The 16,047-nt window shown below is 55.8% G+C and overlaps 2 protein-coding genes across 3 annotated transcripts; one reads left to right on the top strand and one right to left on the bottom strand.

Annotated features, from left to right (window-relative positions):
- Positions 1 to 1,065: 1,065 nt before the first annotated feature.
- On the bottom strand, positions 1,066 to 6,443 carry LOC128117448 (translation initiation factor IF-2-like). Its single transcript, XM_052749338.1, has 3 exons — positions 6,253 to 6,443; positions 3,775 to 6,211; positions 1,066 to 2,976 (listed from the first exon to the last, which is right to left on the bottom strand). The coding sequence occupies exons 1-2, from the start codon at positions 6,441 to 6,443 to the stop codon at positions 5,338 to 5,340; spliced, it is 1,065 nt and encodes a 354-aa protein (XP_052605298.1). The 3' UTR covers positions 1,066 to 2,976; positions 3,775 to 5,337.
- Positions 6,209 to 10,185, top strand: Ptma (prothymosin alpha). 2 transcript variants are annotated; one of them, XM_052750530.1, is made up of 5 exons: positions 6,209 to 6,486; positions 8,625 to 8,696; positions 8,865 to 8,958; positions 9,173 to 9,246; positions 9,443 to 10,185. In XM_052750530.1, the coding sequence occupies exons 1-5, from the start codon at positions 6,442 to 6,444 to the stop codon at positions 9,488 to 9,490; spliced, it is 333 nt and encodes a 110-aa protein (XP_052606490.1). In that variant the 5' UTR covers positions 6,209 to 6,441; the 3' UTR covers positions 9,491 to 10,185. The 2 variants fall into 2 exon arrangements, with proteins under 2 accessions (XP_052606490.1, XP_052606489.1); XM_052750529.1 differs by lacking the exon at positions 6,209 to 6,486 and having other exon boundaries at positions 8,352 to 8,696.
- The last annotated feature ends 5,862 nt before the right edge of the window (positions 10,186 to 16,047 follow it).

Here is a 16,047-nt window from a genome sequence, read left to right as displayed (position 1 = left end):
GTGTAACAGCCCTGGCTGTCCTGGAACTCACTCTGTAGACCAGGCTGACCTCGAACGCACAGAGATCTGCCTCCTGAGTGCTGGTATCAAAGGCACACACCACCACTGCCCAGCCCATTTTTTTCCTATTTATTTTTTTGTTTTTTTTCCGAGACAGGGTTTCGCTGTGTAGTTTTGGTGCTTGTCCTGGATCTTGCTCTGTAGACCAGGCTGGCCTCGAACTCACAGAGATCTGTCTGACTCTGCCTCCCGAGTGCTGGGATTACAGGCGTGCGCCACCATTGCTCGGCTTCATTTTTTTCCTTTTTAAAGACAGGGTCTCACTGTGTAGCCCTGGCTGGCCCGGGACTTACTATGTAGGTTTTCAGAACACATTTACTTCTTTCACAGATGTCCCCTAACCCAGACTTAGTCTTTTTTTTTTTAAATAATTTTTATTTATTTTGATGTGTATGGGTATTTTGCCTACATGTATATGGGTACCATATGCATGCCTGGTGCCCAAGGAAGTTGGAAGCCAGAAGACGGTGTCAGATCTCCTGGGACTGGAGTTACAGATGGTTGTAAGGTGCCGTGTAGGTGCTGGGACTCAAACCCTGGTCCTCTGAAAGAGCAGCCAGTGCTCTTATAATTTTTTTTTATTTTTTGAGATAGATTTTCTCTTTGTGGCTCTGGCTGTTCTGGAAATCTCTCTGTAGACCAGGCGGGACTTGAACTCAGAGATCCACCTGCCTCTGCCTCCCGAGTGTGCGCCCATGTCCAGAGCAGCCAGTGATCCTAACCGCTGAGTCGTTTCTTCAGTCCCCAGACTCACTTTTTTTGAGCATTCTGAAAAACATTCTGGAGCATACCTTATGACTCTGAAAATATAATTTTTTTTTTGAGACAGGGTCTCACTATGTATTTCTGGATAGCCTGCAACTTGTTATGTAGACCAGGCTGGCCTCAAATTCAGAGATCCTCCTGCCTCTGTCCCCTGAGTGCTGAGTTAAAGGTGTGTACCACCATGCCCAGCTCATCCTGAAAATTTTAAACAAGAAGGTTGATTTTTAATACTTTGGGGATCTTTTTTTTTTTTTTTTTTTTTAAAAGATTTATTTATTATGTATACAGTGTTCTGTCTGCACATATCCCTGCAGGCCAGAAGAGGGTGCCAGATCTCATTACAGATGGTTGTGAGCCACCATGTGGTTGCTGGGAATTGAACTCAGGACCTTTGGAAGGGCAAGCAGTGCTCTTAACCTCTGAGCCATCTCTCCAGCCCTACTTTGGGGATCTTAAAAATATGTCTTGGCCAAAAAATTTTGTGCCTCAGAACAGTGGGGTTCTGTGAGGAGTCAGCCAGAGCCGGGATCCCATGCTGTTCTCTCCCTATTCTGCTGCTTAACGAAGTGTGGATTATGAGAATTTTCCAGAAGATGTGTGTATGGGAAGCATCTGTCAGTGTTCTTGAGGTAACCTTATACATCACTTTAACGGAGAGTACCACAACCAAAGTGAAAGCTGACACAAGGAGCCAGTAAATGGTCACATTTCAGGGCCCGAGAGAGCGTGAAGTAGCTGAGGGATGGCAGGGCAACCTGGTTCAGGTGTGAGGGACAGCTCTTACCTTGGACTTCTCATGCATGGTGCACACACTTCTATAAAAAGGCACGCACCAGGCCTTGCCCTCCCTGGCCAGGTTTAAGCTCGGTGAGGCCCTGTCTGGTTTTGAGATATTCCTATAGAGACATTTACCTGACTCTTTCTCCCTGTGAAAATCACAGAACATGCCTGGAAGGTCTAACTGTTCTGCAGAACAGCCTGAGGGACATCTCCATGCTGGGCCCTGCTCAGAGGACCTTGCTGGTGTGGAAGCATCTCATCTCCATGGCCCTCGCTCTTCTGTGTGACCTCAGCTGGCCCCAAGTTGGATGGTGTAGCAGGAAGGCAGAAGTGTGGAGAGTCTCTGCTGAATTCAAGGTCTCATAGGGACCCTACTTCTTTGCCAGTTGCAGCAGCTCAGAGGCCTTCGAAGGTGGTTACCCAGGTGTGTGCCAGCTCATGGGCTCCTGCAGCCAGCATCTTCCTGTGCCATCCTGAGGTGAGGCTGGGCCCACTCACTCACCAGTGTAACCAGAGCTTAAGCAAAAAACACCCACAAGCTCAGCTATGCAAATAGGTACACCAGGCGCTGGGATTCAGGGAAGGTGGCCAGGAAAAGGCACAGCAGACACAAGATTCCTGGAGTCTCTGCAGGGGGGGCACGTGTACAGAAGTCTGGCAGGACAGCGCTCTTGAACCTAGGGGTTATGGCTGCTGCCTCTGCACACTCACCTCCTCCAGCTTCCTTACCTCACTTGGCTCCCGCCAGCACCCAGGCTCTGCAGGCTTTGGCCTCCAATGTCAAAAGACATTCCCTACCCTCTCCCTGCTGGTAGGAGCCTCCCAGGGTGCCAGACCTGTGTGAGTACCAGGGCCTCGAGCCCAGCTCCCCAGGGAGGACAGTGAGGGCAGGCAAGTCCAGGCCTGCTAGAGAGAGCAGCCATGGCGGGAGGGGGGGCACACGGGGGATGGGACTGCTCTTGCACAATCCTGCCGCTGGCAAGGCGGGAGGGTTGAAAGGCAGCTGGCAGCTCCCCAGGCCCTGACGCCTGAGCAAGGAAACCACAGCCTGAAACTCCAGGGGTTCTGAAGGGCGGGAAGGCGGGAGTTTTTGAGGCCTGTTCCACTGTGGCTACCTCCCAGACTCCATCATTCCTCGGAGGCCAAAGGCACTGCCAACCATGCTGGGCACTGAATCACAGACTTTAGAAACCCAGTGAAGACACCGTCCTCGTTTGCCACTGAACATGAGAAAAATCTGCTGAAGACGTTGTTCCTTTTGCCAGAGTCCTGTAGATACCCTTAAAGCAACACGCTTACATACAGATGGCAGATGGAAGGCGGCATCCTGAGAGCGTATTTCCCTGAATGTGCTGGACACTGTTCTCAGCTCTGTAATTAAAAAATTTACATGTATATGGTCAGACATGGTGGGACACCCCTTTAATCCCAATAGGAAGAGGCAGAGGCATGTGGATCTCTGAATTCAAGGCTAGCCTAGTCTACAGGGACAGGACTACAAAGAGAAACCTTGTCTTAAAAAATAAACCAACCAAACAAGAAAATGGCATGTCATCTATCTCTGTGAGGAGGAGGGACACATGGAGGTCAGTGGATGTCTTGTGGGAGCTGATTCTCTCCTCATCATGTGGACCCTCGAGACTGCACTCAAGTCCTCAGGCTTGGTAGCACCTTTACCCTGGGCACCATTTTGGCAGCACCCAAATCTGAGCCAGCTCCCAAGTGTGTACTTTGTCATGTTCTGGGTTTCAGACAGAACTGTGAGATAACCAATAAGGAATACATATGCTGGAGATGGCTCAGAAGAAAGCCAGGCTGCAGGTTAGGCACCTACAGGGCCAGGTCGGTGGAAATAAATGAGTCAGGCTTACAGGGGGATGTGTACAGGAAGGAGAGAGGTGTGTCCAGGAAAATTCCCTAAAAGTGAACTTGCCCTGAGGCAATCTGGGCCACACAGAACAGCTCTAGGGCAGGTCCAAAACACCCCAGGTCTGTTTGAACTGACCTAGAGGAAGATATGTGGCCTACTAGAGCTCCCTAGCTTGTTTGGGAGATTTGGGCAACACCATGGAAATGCCTTATTGCCTCTGGAACTGCCAAAGGCCCGAGGTGCATGGATGAGTGGAGGTGAAGAGGAGGCAGGAAAAAAAGCTGAAGACGTGGACCAACCTGTCATGGACCCATCATGGCCTCAATAACTGCAGCAGTTCTGGTCCAGAGGTGACTTCTGTTCCGGGTCTTCTCAACCATAGATAGCCAGAGCTCTGATCATGGTTTACTTGGTAACTCTAAGTCTCTTTCTAGAACCTCTGGGTTTGTTTTTGATTGCATGAGTCAGACACTCACTGTCGTGAACACAGTGGGTGGTTGGTAAGCGCTTGAATGTAGGTGGCTTCTGGAACCAGATGCCTGAGTCTCCCTCTCCCTTCTAGTAACGGCAGGGGCACAGGCACATGACCAGATAAAGCAGTTCTTCGAGGGAAATTCATACTCATCCAGCTGCTCACTGCTGGCCACCCCACCCCCCTCTGCTCCCCCGATCCAGAACCTGGTCTACTCTTCAGCTGTGAAGTCAGAAGCCACAACTGCTAAGATGCGGCACAGGCCAAGTTCTTTGTGCATCTGGGCTTTGTAGATGGAATCATACCCTGGAGAGTAGAGTAACGGGAGCCTAATGGATAAGCCCCAGGTAGAGGCACTCTCCTTCTCTGTTTACCATGAAGCACAATCCCTCCTACAAAAGAGAGGTCTTTGGCAGCTGCGGCTCAAAGGCCCTTCTCAGTTTATGGAAAGTGAGGCAGCTGGCGGGGGTGGGGTAGAGTTCGGACTCAGGGTCGGCCTGTGGAACCTAGGGCGCTGGGGCGACCAACTTGGGGAGATGCCTATCTCCAGCCATTGGTGCGCTCTGGGAAGAGCCAGACCCCGCTGTGGCCGAGGGGCTCCCGGGACAGGAGCGACGCTGGACAACGGGAGTGCGAGCAGGCCAAAGGGCGGCGGCAAGGCCTTCTCCTTAAAGGCAAAGTGGCTCGCCGAGGCGCACAAGGCTAGCGCGACTGGCACGTGCGCGGGATCCGGGCCGGCCACGTGCGGCTCGCGGGTAGATGCCGGGTCGAGCTGCAGCAGTTCCTCGACCCTGCGCGTTCCTCCGCTCTCCTCGAGCTCAGGAAAGGGGCCTCCCGGTGGGGCGGGCCGAAGCACCCGAGGGAACCGATAAGGGCAATTCGGTCCCTCGCCTCGACCTCAAAGCTCTACGGAACTTGGCATCCATCCGTCCTCCCCGATTCCAAACTCCGGGTTTTCCCCGCGCCCGGGTCCACGGCCCCAGGAGACAGACGGCAGGACCGGCCAATGGCAGGACGCAAAGCGTCAACTTTGTGTTCGCCCGCCACTCTCAGCCAGTGTGCGCGGGTTTTTCCCAAGTCCCGCCTTCCGTGTCGGGCGCCCCCTCCTGGCAGCACACGGTCGGACGCGATCTGCCGCCATCTTGAGTGTGGCGAAGGTGGCGCCTCGGAGTCCGTTCACAGCCGCTCTAGCCTGTCTGCTCACGGAACAGGTTTCTTAGCTCGACAGCCGACCGCGATGGCGATGAGAAGCGAGCAACCTAGCGTTCTGAAGCCGTTCCTGCGAGCTGGGTCGCCACGTCACGCCACGCTTGCCGAGCCCAACGCCATCTTGAGTGTGGCATCTTTATGGGTTTTCTTTCTCCCGGGCCCGCGTGGTTCCTTGAGTGGCTCAAGTTTGAAGGAGCCCCGCAAGGACTAGCCCTAATGGCCCAAGCGGCGAGCTCCCCTCAGCTGCGCGGTGTTCGCATGCCCACTGGAGACCCGATGGCCGGGCGCGGCCCTGGAAAGCGGCCACGGGCTGCCGCGACGGCAGTGAACTTCCAGCGGACGCGGGGCCCGCGGGGCCCACGGACGGTCCCGCCCGAGGGCAGGAACTCGCACCCCCACCCAGCCCCTGCGCGCACGAGTCCCCGAGTGTGTGCTTGGCGCGAGGCCCACGCATCAGCGTGGCCCTGGACGGCGCGACTGGGGGCGGGCGGCGGGGGTCAGCGCCGCCGAGACGGCGGGAGAGGAGGACGGGGCGGGGGGTGCGAGAGCCCGCGTGCCCGCCGTGGACTCGCGCCCACTTGCACCGAGACGACTCTTGGTCGAAGGTGCGGGCCGGCCGTGGGCGCGGGAAACGCGCGGGGCACCGCCCGGGGCAAGCGCCGCCCAGCGCTCGCCCTCCCTCCCTCCCCTCCCCCTCCTTCCGAGCAGTCGCGAGGGAGGGGGAGGACGGGCGCTGGGCGGGCGGCTTTGCCGCGCTTTGCTCGTCTGCGTCAGGAGCTTGAGCAAAACAGCCGCGGGGCCGCGCGGCAGGAGGAGGAGGAGGAGGAGGAGGGCGGCGCGCGCGCACGGGCCCCGGCCCGGCCCCGCCGAGCCCCGACACGTCCGAGACTCTGAATGACAGTGCGGCGGGGGACTGCGCGGCGCGCGCCGGGCTGAGGCACTGCCGCTTTAAGCTCACTTGCCCATTGTTCGGAAGCGGGCCAATGAGAAGACGCCCGCTCCCCGCGCTCAGCCAATCGCGCTCGCCCCAGGGTGGCCGAGCACCGCCCACTAATCTATATTAAAGGTTCTGGCGCCGCGTGAGTCCCCCACTGGCTGCTCCGAAAAGCCATCTTTGCATTGTTCCCGGGTCCTGCTCCGCGCTCGCTGCAGCCGCCTTCGCCGCCCGCCCGCCTCCTCCTCCTCCTCCTCCTCCTCCGCGGCGGACTCCGGCAGCCTCCTCGCCAGAGTCCTCGAACTCGGTTCCTCGCCCCCTCGCTGCAGCGCATCACCGGCGTGCCCCACCATGTCAGACGCGGCCGTGGACACCAGCTCCGAGATCACCACCAAGGTGAGGCTGGACGCCGCCCGCCCCCTCGGGGTCCGCGCGCCGGCGCCCCGGGCAGAGCCCGCCGCCGTGACGGCCTCCCGGGCGGACCTCGCCGGCCTCCGGCGGCGCGATGGCCCCGGACACCCACTCTTTGTGTGCGGGGGAGGGGGCGCGACGCGGCGCGGGCATCGGGGCCGCCGTCGGGAGCGGGCCGGTGGCCCGGGGAGGGCGCGGAGCCCGGGGGTGGACGGGGAGGGCCGGGCTGCAACCCTCCAAACTTGTTGGCGGCGCGTCCGAGCGGCCGCCGGGAGGAGCGGGCCGGGCCGGGGGTCGCGGGGCCGCGGCGCGCGGAAATAACTTTGGAACTCGGGCGCGTCGGAAGTGCGGGGGGCGCGAGTGCGGCGCCGGCGGGCGGCGGGCACCGGGGGCCGCGCGGCTCTTTGTTCGCGGCCGGCTTCGCGCCCGTAGCGGGCCGCCGGCGGGTCATCCGGCCCGGCCCGGGGTGACGCGGATGGGGCGGTGGGAGTCTCGGCGGAGGCGCCGGGGGCTCTGGGCCCCGGGTAGTCGCGGGCCGGCCGTGGAGGGTGGGCCCTGCGGCGGCGGCCCTCGGCGGGCGGCTGGGCCGGGCGGCGAGCCCACGCGCCGGAGGGGGAGGAAGCGGAAAGCCGCGGCCGCACGGCGGAGCGGCTGGGGGCGCCCCCCGCGGCCGGCCTGCGGCGCCCGGGACGCGGCGGCCCCGGAGTCCGCGCGGACGCGGCGGGCCGGGATCCGAGAGCCGCGGCGGCCGCTCGCGCGTGGAGCGCCCGCCTCCGCCCTCGGCACGAGCCCTGCGCTCGAGCCTCTCGGTGTGCGCGCCCCGCTCGCTCGCCCTGCGGGGGAGCCCGGCGCGAGTCACCTTGGCGGCTCTCGAGACGGTCGCCGGCACCTTCGCGCCCACGGGCGACCCCGCGCCGAGCGCGGCCGGAGCGCGGCCCGGCGGCCCCCGAGGCCCCCGAGGCCGACCGCCAGCGGGACCCTCCCCCGCGCGGGCCTCGGCGGGAGTGTCTCTGAGGTGAATCCCCTCGAGGCCCGGCGTGTCGCTCCCTCGGGGAGTGCGCCCCCGACGGTCTCGAGGCTCGGAGCCGAGCAGCTCCCGATCCCCGGGGGCCTCCCGCGGGACTTTGCGCGCGAAAACGGGAGGCGGAAGCCGCGTGTCGGGCCGCGGCCGCAGGGGGCGTCGCGTCGTGCGCTCCCCCGGAGGAGCGCGGACCGCGGGTCCCGGCGGCCCCGGGCGCACTCGGCGCCCCGGGCCACGTGCTCTTGGCGCGCGGTGCGTGCCGAGGCTCGCGCGCGTAGTTGGCTGGGGAGAGTTGTGCGCCTGCGCGCCGCGGCCACCCCGCCCCCACTCGCTCCCCCGGGCCTCGGCCGCCAGGGGGCGGGAGCGGGCGCCGTGGGGTCCCGGGCGGGCTTGCGGTGGGCGCGAACCCGCCGGCGCCCACAGGTGACCCAAGGCCGCGGGGCGGCCGGCGGCGCCTTGCGCCTGTGCCCCGGGTGGGCGGTCGACCGAGCCACGCGGGTGGGAAAAGTTACTCCGCGGCGCGGCCCCAAAGCTGCGGCGCCCAGAGCGCCAGCTTGTTCTGTCCTGCGGCTGCGGGCGTCCCTAGCCCGGCCGGTGTCGCCCGAGACGTCGCCCAGGGCTGGGCCTCCGGCGGCGGCAGGCCCCGGCGCCTCCCGGTGCCCGTCCCGACTCCCCGTCCATCCCGAGCGGCGCCCCGCCATGGCCGGCTCCTCCCTCCACTACCTTATTTATTTATGGCACGGCGCACGGCCGCCGCCTTCCGAGGAGGGTGCCTGAGGGCGGAGCTCCCTCGAGCTGGAGACAGGCGGCGAAGGGCGTGCAGGTGAGGGCGACAGTTCCCCGGCTTGTCTGCCCGGCCTGGCGGGTTTGGCCCAGGTGCCATATGGTAGCCGAGAAGCTTGTCGCCCCCCGAGTCCACTCGGGGTGTAGAAGATGGAGACACCTCGGTGGACCGCAGGCCCTGCTGTCTGTGACCCCGCCTGCTGACTTCCCCAGGGAGCCAGGGACCCCCAACATGGTCCTGGCCAGCTCTACCCAGTTCTCAGCCCCGTGGCTGTGCCGACTGCTCTCGAGTCTAACGGGGTTCCTCTTCCTTCTCAAGGACTTGAAGGAGAAGAAGGAAGTTGTGGAGGAGGCAGAGAATGGAAGAGACGCACCTGCCAATGGGAATGCTGTGAGTGTCCGCCAGCGGGGCTTCTGGCTCCAGCTTATGCGGGGTGTGGATGGTGTCACCTCCCGAAGTTTGGGGTGCTGTGGTTAGCTGTGGTGAGGGGCACAGTATACAGGACGTGCAGTCCCGCCTTCGAGCTGGCTAACGTCGGGTGTGTTTTCTGTCGAGCAGAATGAGGAGAATGGGGAGCAGGAGGCTGACAATGAGGTAGATGAAGAAGAGGAGGAAGGTGGGGAGGAAGATGAGGAGGAGGAAGAAGGCGACGGTGAGTAGTCTTGTTTTCCTTGGCCTTGGCTGCAGGAAGGGAGAGGTTGGGGTTACCCGTGGAGCCGGCACTTGACGCTCTGCTGCTGGACAGCTCTCATGGAAAGACGGTGCTCTCTGGCCTGCCCACTTGGGCATGTTGCAATACAGGTCAGGGCCGCTGACGGCTGCAGTGCGAGGTCAGTGGTTTATGTGGCCCTTGATTCCCTCTCCAGGTGAGGAAGAGGATGGAGATGAAGATGAGGAAGCTGAGGCCCCTACGGGCAAGCGGGTAGCTGAAGATGATGAGGTAGGCCTTGGCTGGGGTTTGGGATGTGGGAGGTAGTTTTCCCGAGGCTGGTTCTGGCTCTGGAGTCGGGTGACACTGAGATTGAGTGGGACCTCCCAGCGCAGCTTCCTGTGAGGTGGGAGGGACCCGAGTTCTGGACCTGGGCTGCCTTGCAGCCGACCCTGCAGTGACAGGGCTGATTGAGGACTCTCTGCAGGATGACGATGTTGACACCAAGAAGCAGAAGACCGACGAGGATGACTAGACAGCAAAAGGAAAAGTAAACCTAAGGCCGCCGTGACCTATTCACCCTCCACTTCCCGTCTCAGAATTTAAACGTGGTCACCTGCGAGTAGAGGAGCAGGCCCCGCCCGCCCACAGCGGGCAATGCCACCCACACACGACATGGCGCTCTCCACCACCCCACCAAAACCACATGAATTTGCAACAGGGGAGGAAAAAAGAACCAAAACTTCCAAGGCCCTGCTTTTTTTCTTAAAAATACTTTAAAAGGAAAATTTGTTTGTATTTTTTATTTACATTTTATATTTTTGTACATATTGTTAAGGGTCAGCCATTTTTAATGATAACGGGTGACCAAACCAGCCTTCAGAGCGTTCTCTGTCCTACTTCAGACCTTACTTGTGGTGTGACCATGTTCATTATAATCTCAAAGGAGAAAAAAAAACCTTGTAAAAAAAACAAAAACAACAACAAAAAAACAATCTTATTCCGAGCATTCCAGTAACTTTTTTTGTGTATGTACCTAGCTGTACTATAAGTAGTTGGTTTGTATGAGATGGTTAAAAAGGCCAAAGATAAAAGGTTTCTTTTTTTTTCCTTCCTTTTTTTTGTCTATGAAGTTGCTGTTTATTTTTTTTTTTTTTGGCCTGTTTGATGTATGTGTGAAACAATGTCCAACAATAAACCGGAATTTTATTTTGCTGAGTTGTTCTAACAGTGAGTGTCTCAGCCTCGTTTTTTCTGTGTGTGTGTGTGTGTGTGTGTGTGTGTGTGTGTGTGTGTGTCTAGTTCTTTGAGAATGTCTCCTGTATCTCCCGACCCCTGAACCTCCTGAGTGATTGTATATCCCTGACCTGTTTACCACCTGGTTTCTGGAGAGGGTCGAGGGTAGTATTAGGATTAAGGCACTGGTATAGGAAAGGTTAAATGTTCTTGTATTTTTTTTAGTTATGGTGGGGGGTCTGGATAGGCCTGCAGTTAGTCTGACCACAGGACATCGAGGTTCCATTAGGTCTGTTCTTTCCTACTGATGTACCAACATCTCTATCTGGAAGTTGGACTTAACGCCACTGGGTGCCAGATGTGAACTGGAGAAATGTGCTGGATGTGAAGTTCTGGGCTGCTGTCCTAGTAATACATAGGGTTTAGTGGTTTCCCCCTAGTGGTGGCTCATGGTTCTTGCCAGCTAAGCCTTTAGCTCCCAAAGCATTTCATACAGAGACTGGTTTGACACCGGGACTGGCCTCATCTGGCAAACAGTTCACCTTTCCATTAGAGCGCATTGTAGAGGTGGTTGGCATTTTCCAGACTGAGAAAAGGCAGCCTGTAGGGGGTGCTATTGCCAGGTTGAGTTGGTTAACTTTGGGATATGGAGCACCTCAGCTCTTCAAGGTGAGGAAAGACAGGGCTGTGAGTGTGTGGGAGATGAGCTTTACTAGATTGCAGCCGGGAACTGAGGGAATGGACGTTCTCAGGGACCTTGTGGTGGTGGGTGGATCTAGAAGGAAGTGGAGACTGAAGGACACTGGCCACAGCTGCTGAGACTCAGTTACGTAGCTAGTTGGGAAAACGGATCCGGGCCCTTAGTCTTCTGACTGCCAAAAGATGACACCTCAACTCCTGGGATCCAGCTTCCAAAGGAAGGAAGCATCGTGTGTTCGATCCCCTCACCTGCAGTTGCTCTCGGGTCCTCTCCATTTAAAAGGAGTCATCTGATCTGGAGAGGTGTTCAGAGGACGTAAATTTAAAATCCCTGGCTGGTTGTGCTGACTTACAGCTTTAACCTCAGGACTCTGGAGGCCAGCCTGGTCTACAAGTTCCAGGACAGCCAGGACATACATGGAGAAACCCTGGCAAAAAAGCCAAAATTGTTTAGTGACCCTAGACCCCAAATGAGGACAAAGGAAACTGAGTCAGGGAGGGTGTCCCAGGAAGGGGAGATAGGGGAATTTGGAAGTGGGAGGGGGAAGGGCTGGGATATGGAATGGTTAGGGTTAAGGTGATGGAGTGGGGGAAGAGATGGGACACAGGGCAGCAGGAGAGAGACCCAGCACCTGCCCCTGTAGTATGTACTACTGCAGTCTCTTCCCTTCCACCCCGGAGCACACAGAGCCTGCCTCATCTCACCTTGTGGCCAAGAGGACTTTTGGCTGTAGCTGTAACCGTCCTGCTCAGCACCATTCAGCAGGGATATATCCCAGATCAGAGACAGGCTTTGGTGGAACCCTGTGTACCCAGTCTTCATCTCTGCCGGTTCCTCCAGGAAAGAAACCCAGACTCATCCCAGGACAGTTGGTCATTAGGATGTTTCCAAACCCTGAATCCAGGAGGGGAAGGTCTCCAAAGCAGGTGAAGGGCTGTGCGCTCCACGTGACAGCTGTGCACGAAGCTGGGAGCAGCTCAACTTGGCCCCTGAGGCTGCAGCCAACATGTAGAAAATACTGATCTGACAGCCATGTTAACAGGGAGCCAGTGAGTGAGTCTTGCTGCGGCATCAATCTTGTCTTCTGGAAAATGGGGATAATAGTGTGAGGCTTGAACCAAGGCCCACTCCCTGCCGACTTCCTAGTTCTCTGAGACATCCAGATGTACATTGAGTCTGCATCCTATTCTCTGGAGATTAGTCCTGGGAACTGCCACCCTTGGTATACTTTCACCTGGTCCCGAGCCTAGCACACAACCTGGGGACCTTTCCAAATGGTTCAGGGTCACCAAGATCCTGCGGCCAACATCGCCAATGTCTAGAAAGGACTGAAAGATTCGTGAACCACGGGCGCCCTCTGGTGGGCACAGGGCTGCAGGGTCTCGAGAGATTTGTTAGGTCTAGACAAGAGCCCTTTCCATGGGCCCGGTCCAGGGAGGTACCTTCCCTTCGTTACACTTGCCTCCCTCTCTCTTGCTGGAACCTTAGTCAATGTGGAGTCAGTGTCACATCCCATGCAACCCCCTCAAGGCGGTTAATGTCTCATTCCCGGGACCTGGTCCTTTTTCTGGAGGGGAGACCCTAGGCCTCTCCGGAGACAGAGCTGAGGACCCAAAGGCTCTTCCGGTGCTAGGGCCTCCCCTGAGTTACAGGTCCCGGGCTGCCCTCGGGGACCAGCATTGCAGTCATGTCCTGTTGTCGGCTCACTGCAGATGGTCTGTGTGCACAGTGCCTCCGGGAGCCAACCTAGCTCTGTCTGGGTTGTCAATGTGCGTGTCCTAGAAAAGGGCCATCCCTGCCTGCCTCAGGCTTCTGACCTCTCTGTGGTCCCCTCCTGGTAGAAAGTGTTTTTTGAAGACAGAAGGCCTGTGCCCAGCTTTCTTTAGGGCTTCTCTTAGTCTGGTCTGGTCTCACAGGCCTGTCTCCAACAAACGTAGCCAGCAGCCAAGCCCTGATACAGTGTACTCCGATTCTGCACCATGGCCAGCTTGTTTTCATCATATGGATAGGGCCACCCAGGGAAGGGTGGAAGGCTGTCACCTGAGACCTTTGTCTCTGGATACCTTAGCTTTGAACTCGTAGGAGTTATGGATGCCTAACTTGGGAAATAGCTGAAAGGTTTTAATGCCATCTGGCCCACTGTGCTCATATACTGGGTGAATGGTCTATAAGTGCATTTCTTGGAGAAAATGCGGCCAGCTGATGTCTTGTGTGGATTCCATGATGTTCTTAGCATAAGCAAGGGACCCAGCTTGGAGCATGCATGCCCACAGGCTCCCCATCAAAGCTGCTCCCATAGCAACAATGAGTGCCAGCTGGTCACTTGACACACTTGTATCCTCCCTCCATCCTTTTGGTGATAACTGCTTGAAATAAAGAGTGTTTCCTTTTCCTCCTGGAGAATGTTCCTCATATAACTCATTAGACTTGGTCCTGGTTGCACTGAGTGGTTCAGAGTTGGCACATGACATAAGATACTCAATCAGAGGGAGCCCTAGATTTCTTTTTTTTTTTTTTTTAGGCAATTTCAATAATTAATGTTTATTTACTTTTTAATTTTTTAAAATTTTTTTATTTTTTATTTTTTTTTATTTTGCAATACAATTCAGTTCTACATATCAGCCACGGATTCCTAGATTTCTTTTTTTCTTTCTTTTTATTTTTTTGGTTTTTCGAGACAGGGTTTCTCTGTGTAGTTTTGGTTCCTGTCCTGGATCTCCCTCCACCTAGCTCTGCCTCCCGAGTGATGGGATTAAAGGTGTGCACCACCACTGCCTGACATCCCCTAGATTTTAACTTAATTTTTTTTTTCATTATTGCTTGGTAGTGGTGGGACACGCCTTAATCCCCGCACTTGGGAGGCAGAAGCAGATGGAATTCTTGAGTTCAAAGCCAGCCTGGTCTACATATGGAGTTCCAGGACAGCCAGAGCCACACAGAGAAACCCTATCTCAAAACAACAACAAAAATTACATTCTATTTGTTTATTTATTGTTTTTTCAAGACAAGGTTTCTCTGTGTAGCCCTGGATTTCATGGAACTAGCTCTGTAGAACGGGCTAGCCTTGAACTCACAGAGATCCACCTGCCTCTGCCTCTCAAGTGAGTGCTGGAATTAAAGGTGTGCGCCACCATTGCCCAGCCATTCTATTTCTTTAATTAAAATATTTTATCTTGATATGTACGGGTGCTTTGCCTACCTGTACATATATGCACTATGTGTGTGTAGTACCCACAGAGGCCAAAAGAGGGCAGCAGACCCCCAGAACAGAAGTTACAGATAGTTGTGTGCTGACGTGTCAGTGCTGGGAATCCAAACTTGCTCTCTGGAAGAGCAGTCAGTGCTCTAAACACTGAGCTCTCTCTCCAGACCCAACTTATTTATTTTTAAGCAATTTTTTTCTTCTTTTAAAAATATTTATTTTTAGCTGGGTGGTGGTGATGCACATATTTATTTATTTGTATGGGTGTTTTGTCTGTGTACCACTTACATATCATGCCCTCGGTGGTTAGGCCAGGGCATTGGGTCTCCTGGAACTGGAGTTATAGGTGGTTGTGTTGGGACTCAAACCCTAGTCCTCTGAAAGAGCGTTCTAAACCACTAAGCCATCTCTCCATGCTACTAACCCCCTTTTTTTGAAACAGGGTCTCACTCTGTGGCCCTAGCTGACCTGAAACTTGCAGAAATCCACCTGGCTCTGCTTACCGAATGTTGAAATTAAAGGCCTGTGCCACTATGCCTGACTCCAACCCCTATTTTTATTTTTTCTATGCATGAATGTTTTGTATGTATGTATGCTCATGTACTATGCATGTGCCTGGTGCCCACAGAGGCCAGAAGAGGGTGTAGAATCGTCTGAAACTGGAGTTATAGATGTTTATAAGCCACTATATGGGTGGGTCCTGGAAACTGAACCCAGGTGCTTTGCAAGAGCAAGAATTACCTTAATCACCAAGCCATCTCTCTGACCTTCGAAGGCCATGTCTTAACAGGATTCTAGTTCCTCTCAAATCTTTCTCAACAGATGGGGTATGGCCCAAGGCCGTCTGACTGGCCACTGTGTTCCCTCTGCCTGAAGCTTCTTTTCCTTTCTTCAGCCTCTGGTGACTGGATTTCATAGCTTTATTATTCTTGCTTTGGAGAAGGTAACCTCATCCCTCAACTACCTCAGTTGTTTGGAGGGGCTCCCAGAAAAGGGGGAGCCCCCTCCACCTCATGGTCGAGCAGTTTGAAATCTGGCACACCTGAGAAATGGGAGGCGAGAGCCATCCTGTTTGTTGAAGTGATAGGAAAAGGTTTTTTTTTCCCCTTGTAAAAGGCCCCACTGGGCCTTTAATATACCCAGGAGTGCTGAGTCTCCAAGAAGGCTTAACATGTAGCTCTCTACATTTATTTGACCTGGATTTTTTCAATGGAGCCTATTAACATACTGAAGGACACTGGTGTCCCAAAAAAAGCTGATCTTGCAGAACACAGACCCTCGCCAGGGCTCAGGGAATATGTGCTGAACTAGGCAGGAGGGGATTGGTCCCACAGTCTAGCTTAGAACCCTTCTTAGGCTGCTTCTTTCCGTGGTCGCAGGCAGTTTGGGGTTGTGCTTGGCATGGAGAGGAGCCCGTGTGCCCTTGGCCAGGGATGTAATTGGCATCAGCAGGTTGGGGAGAGAGCAGGGGGGGAGATTGATAGAGGCCTATCTGGGAAGCCTTCTGACCCTCTTAGGGGCCAACACCCACACTGGGCAGGGTGGTTCACGACCATAAGCCCACACTCAGGAGGTTGAAGCAGGAGGATTCAAACCATCCAGGGATATATGGTAATACCTAGCCTCAAAAATAAAACAACAAAAAAGAAAAGACACACATAAAAAAAGCACATGTTCTTAAATATATTTTATTTTAGTTGTGTGTGGGCATGCACTTGGGTGCACACATGGAGGTGTATGCCCAGGAATGCATGTGTGGGTCAGAGTTGGTCCATGAACTTGGGTCAGCAGACTTGGCAGCAAGCACCTTCATGTACTAAGCCCTCCTACTGTCCCACATATGTACTCTTTACCAAGAAACTGCCCACCAGGAAACCACTGTAGGGACAGCAGGACTGCTGGGGCGGGTACTAGACTCAAAGATGTCCATGGCAACATTATTCACCAGAAGCAC

The sequence above is a fragment of the Peromyscus californicus genome, unplaced genomic scaffold, assembly GCF_007827085.1.
Source record: "Peromyscus californicus insignis strain IS unplaced genomic scaffold, ASM782708v3 Scaffold_21__1_contigs__length_65335640, whole genome shotgun sequence".
Classification (NCBI taxonomy): Eukaryota; Metazoa; Chordata; class Mammalia; order Rodentia; family Cricetidae; genus Peromyscus; species Peromyscus californicus.
The sequence above is the reverse complement of the archived record's forward strand: the minus strand, read 5'-3'. Positions and strand labels throughout refer to the sequence as shown.

Excerpts from the sequence above, each read along its gene's own strand:
- Ptma (XM_052750529.1), top strand. The coding sequence starts at position 8,406 with ATGGTAGCCGAGAAGCTTGTCGCCCCCCGAGTCCACTCGGGGTGTAGA. Across the intron at positions 8,959-9,172 it reads GGAGGAGGAAGAAGGCGACG|GTGAGGAAGAGGATGGAGAT; the intron begins GTGAGTAGTCTT and ends TTCCCTCTCCAG. Across the intron at positions 9,247-9,442 it reads GGGTAGCTGAAGATGATGAG|GATGACGATGTTGACACCAA; the intron begins GTAGGCCTTGGC and ends GACTCTCTGCAG.
- LOC128117448 (XM_052749338.1), bottom strand. The coding sequence starts at position 6,443 with ATGGTGGGGCACGCCGGTGATGCGCTGCAGCGAGGGGGCGAGGAACCG. Across the intron at positions 6,212-6,252 it reads AAAGATGGCTTTTCGGAGCA|ATTAGTGGGCGGTGCTCGGC; the intron begins GCCAGTGGGGGA and ends CCTTTAATATAG.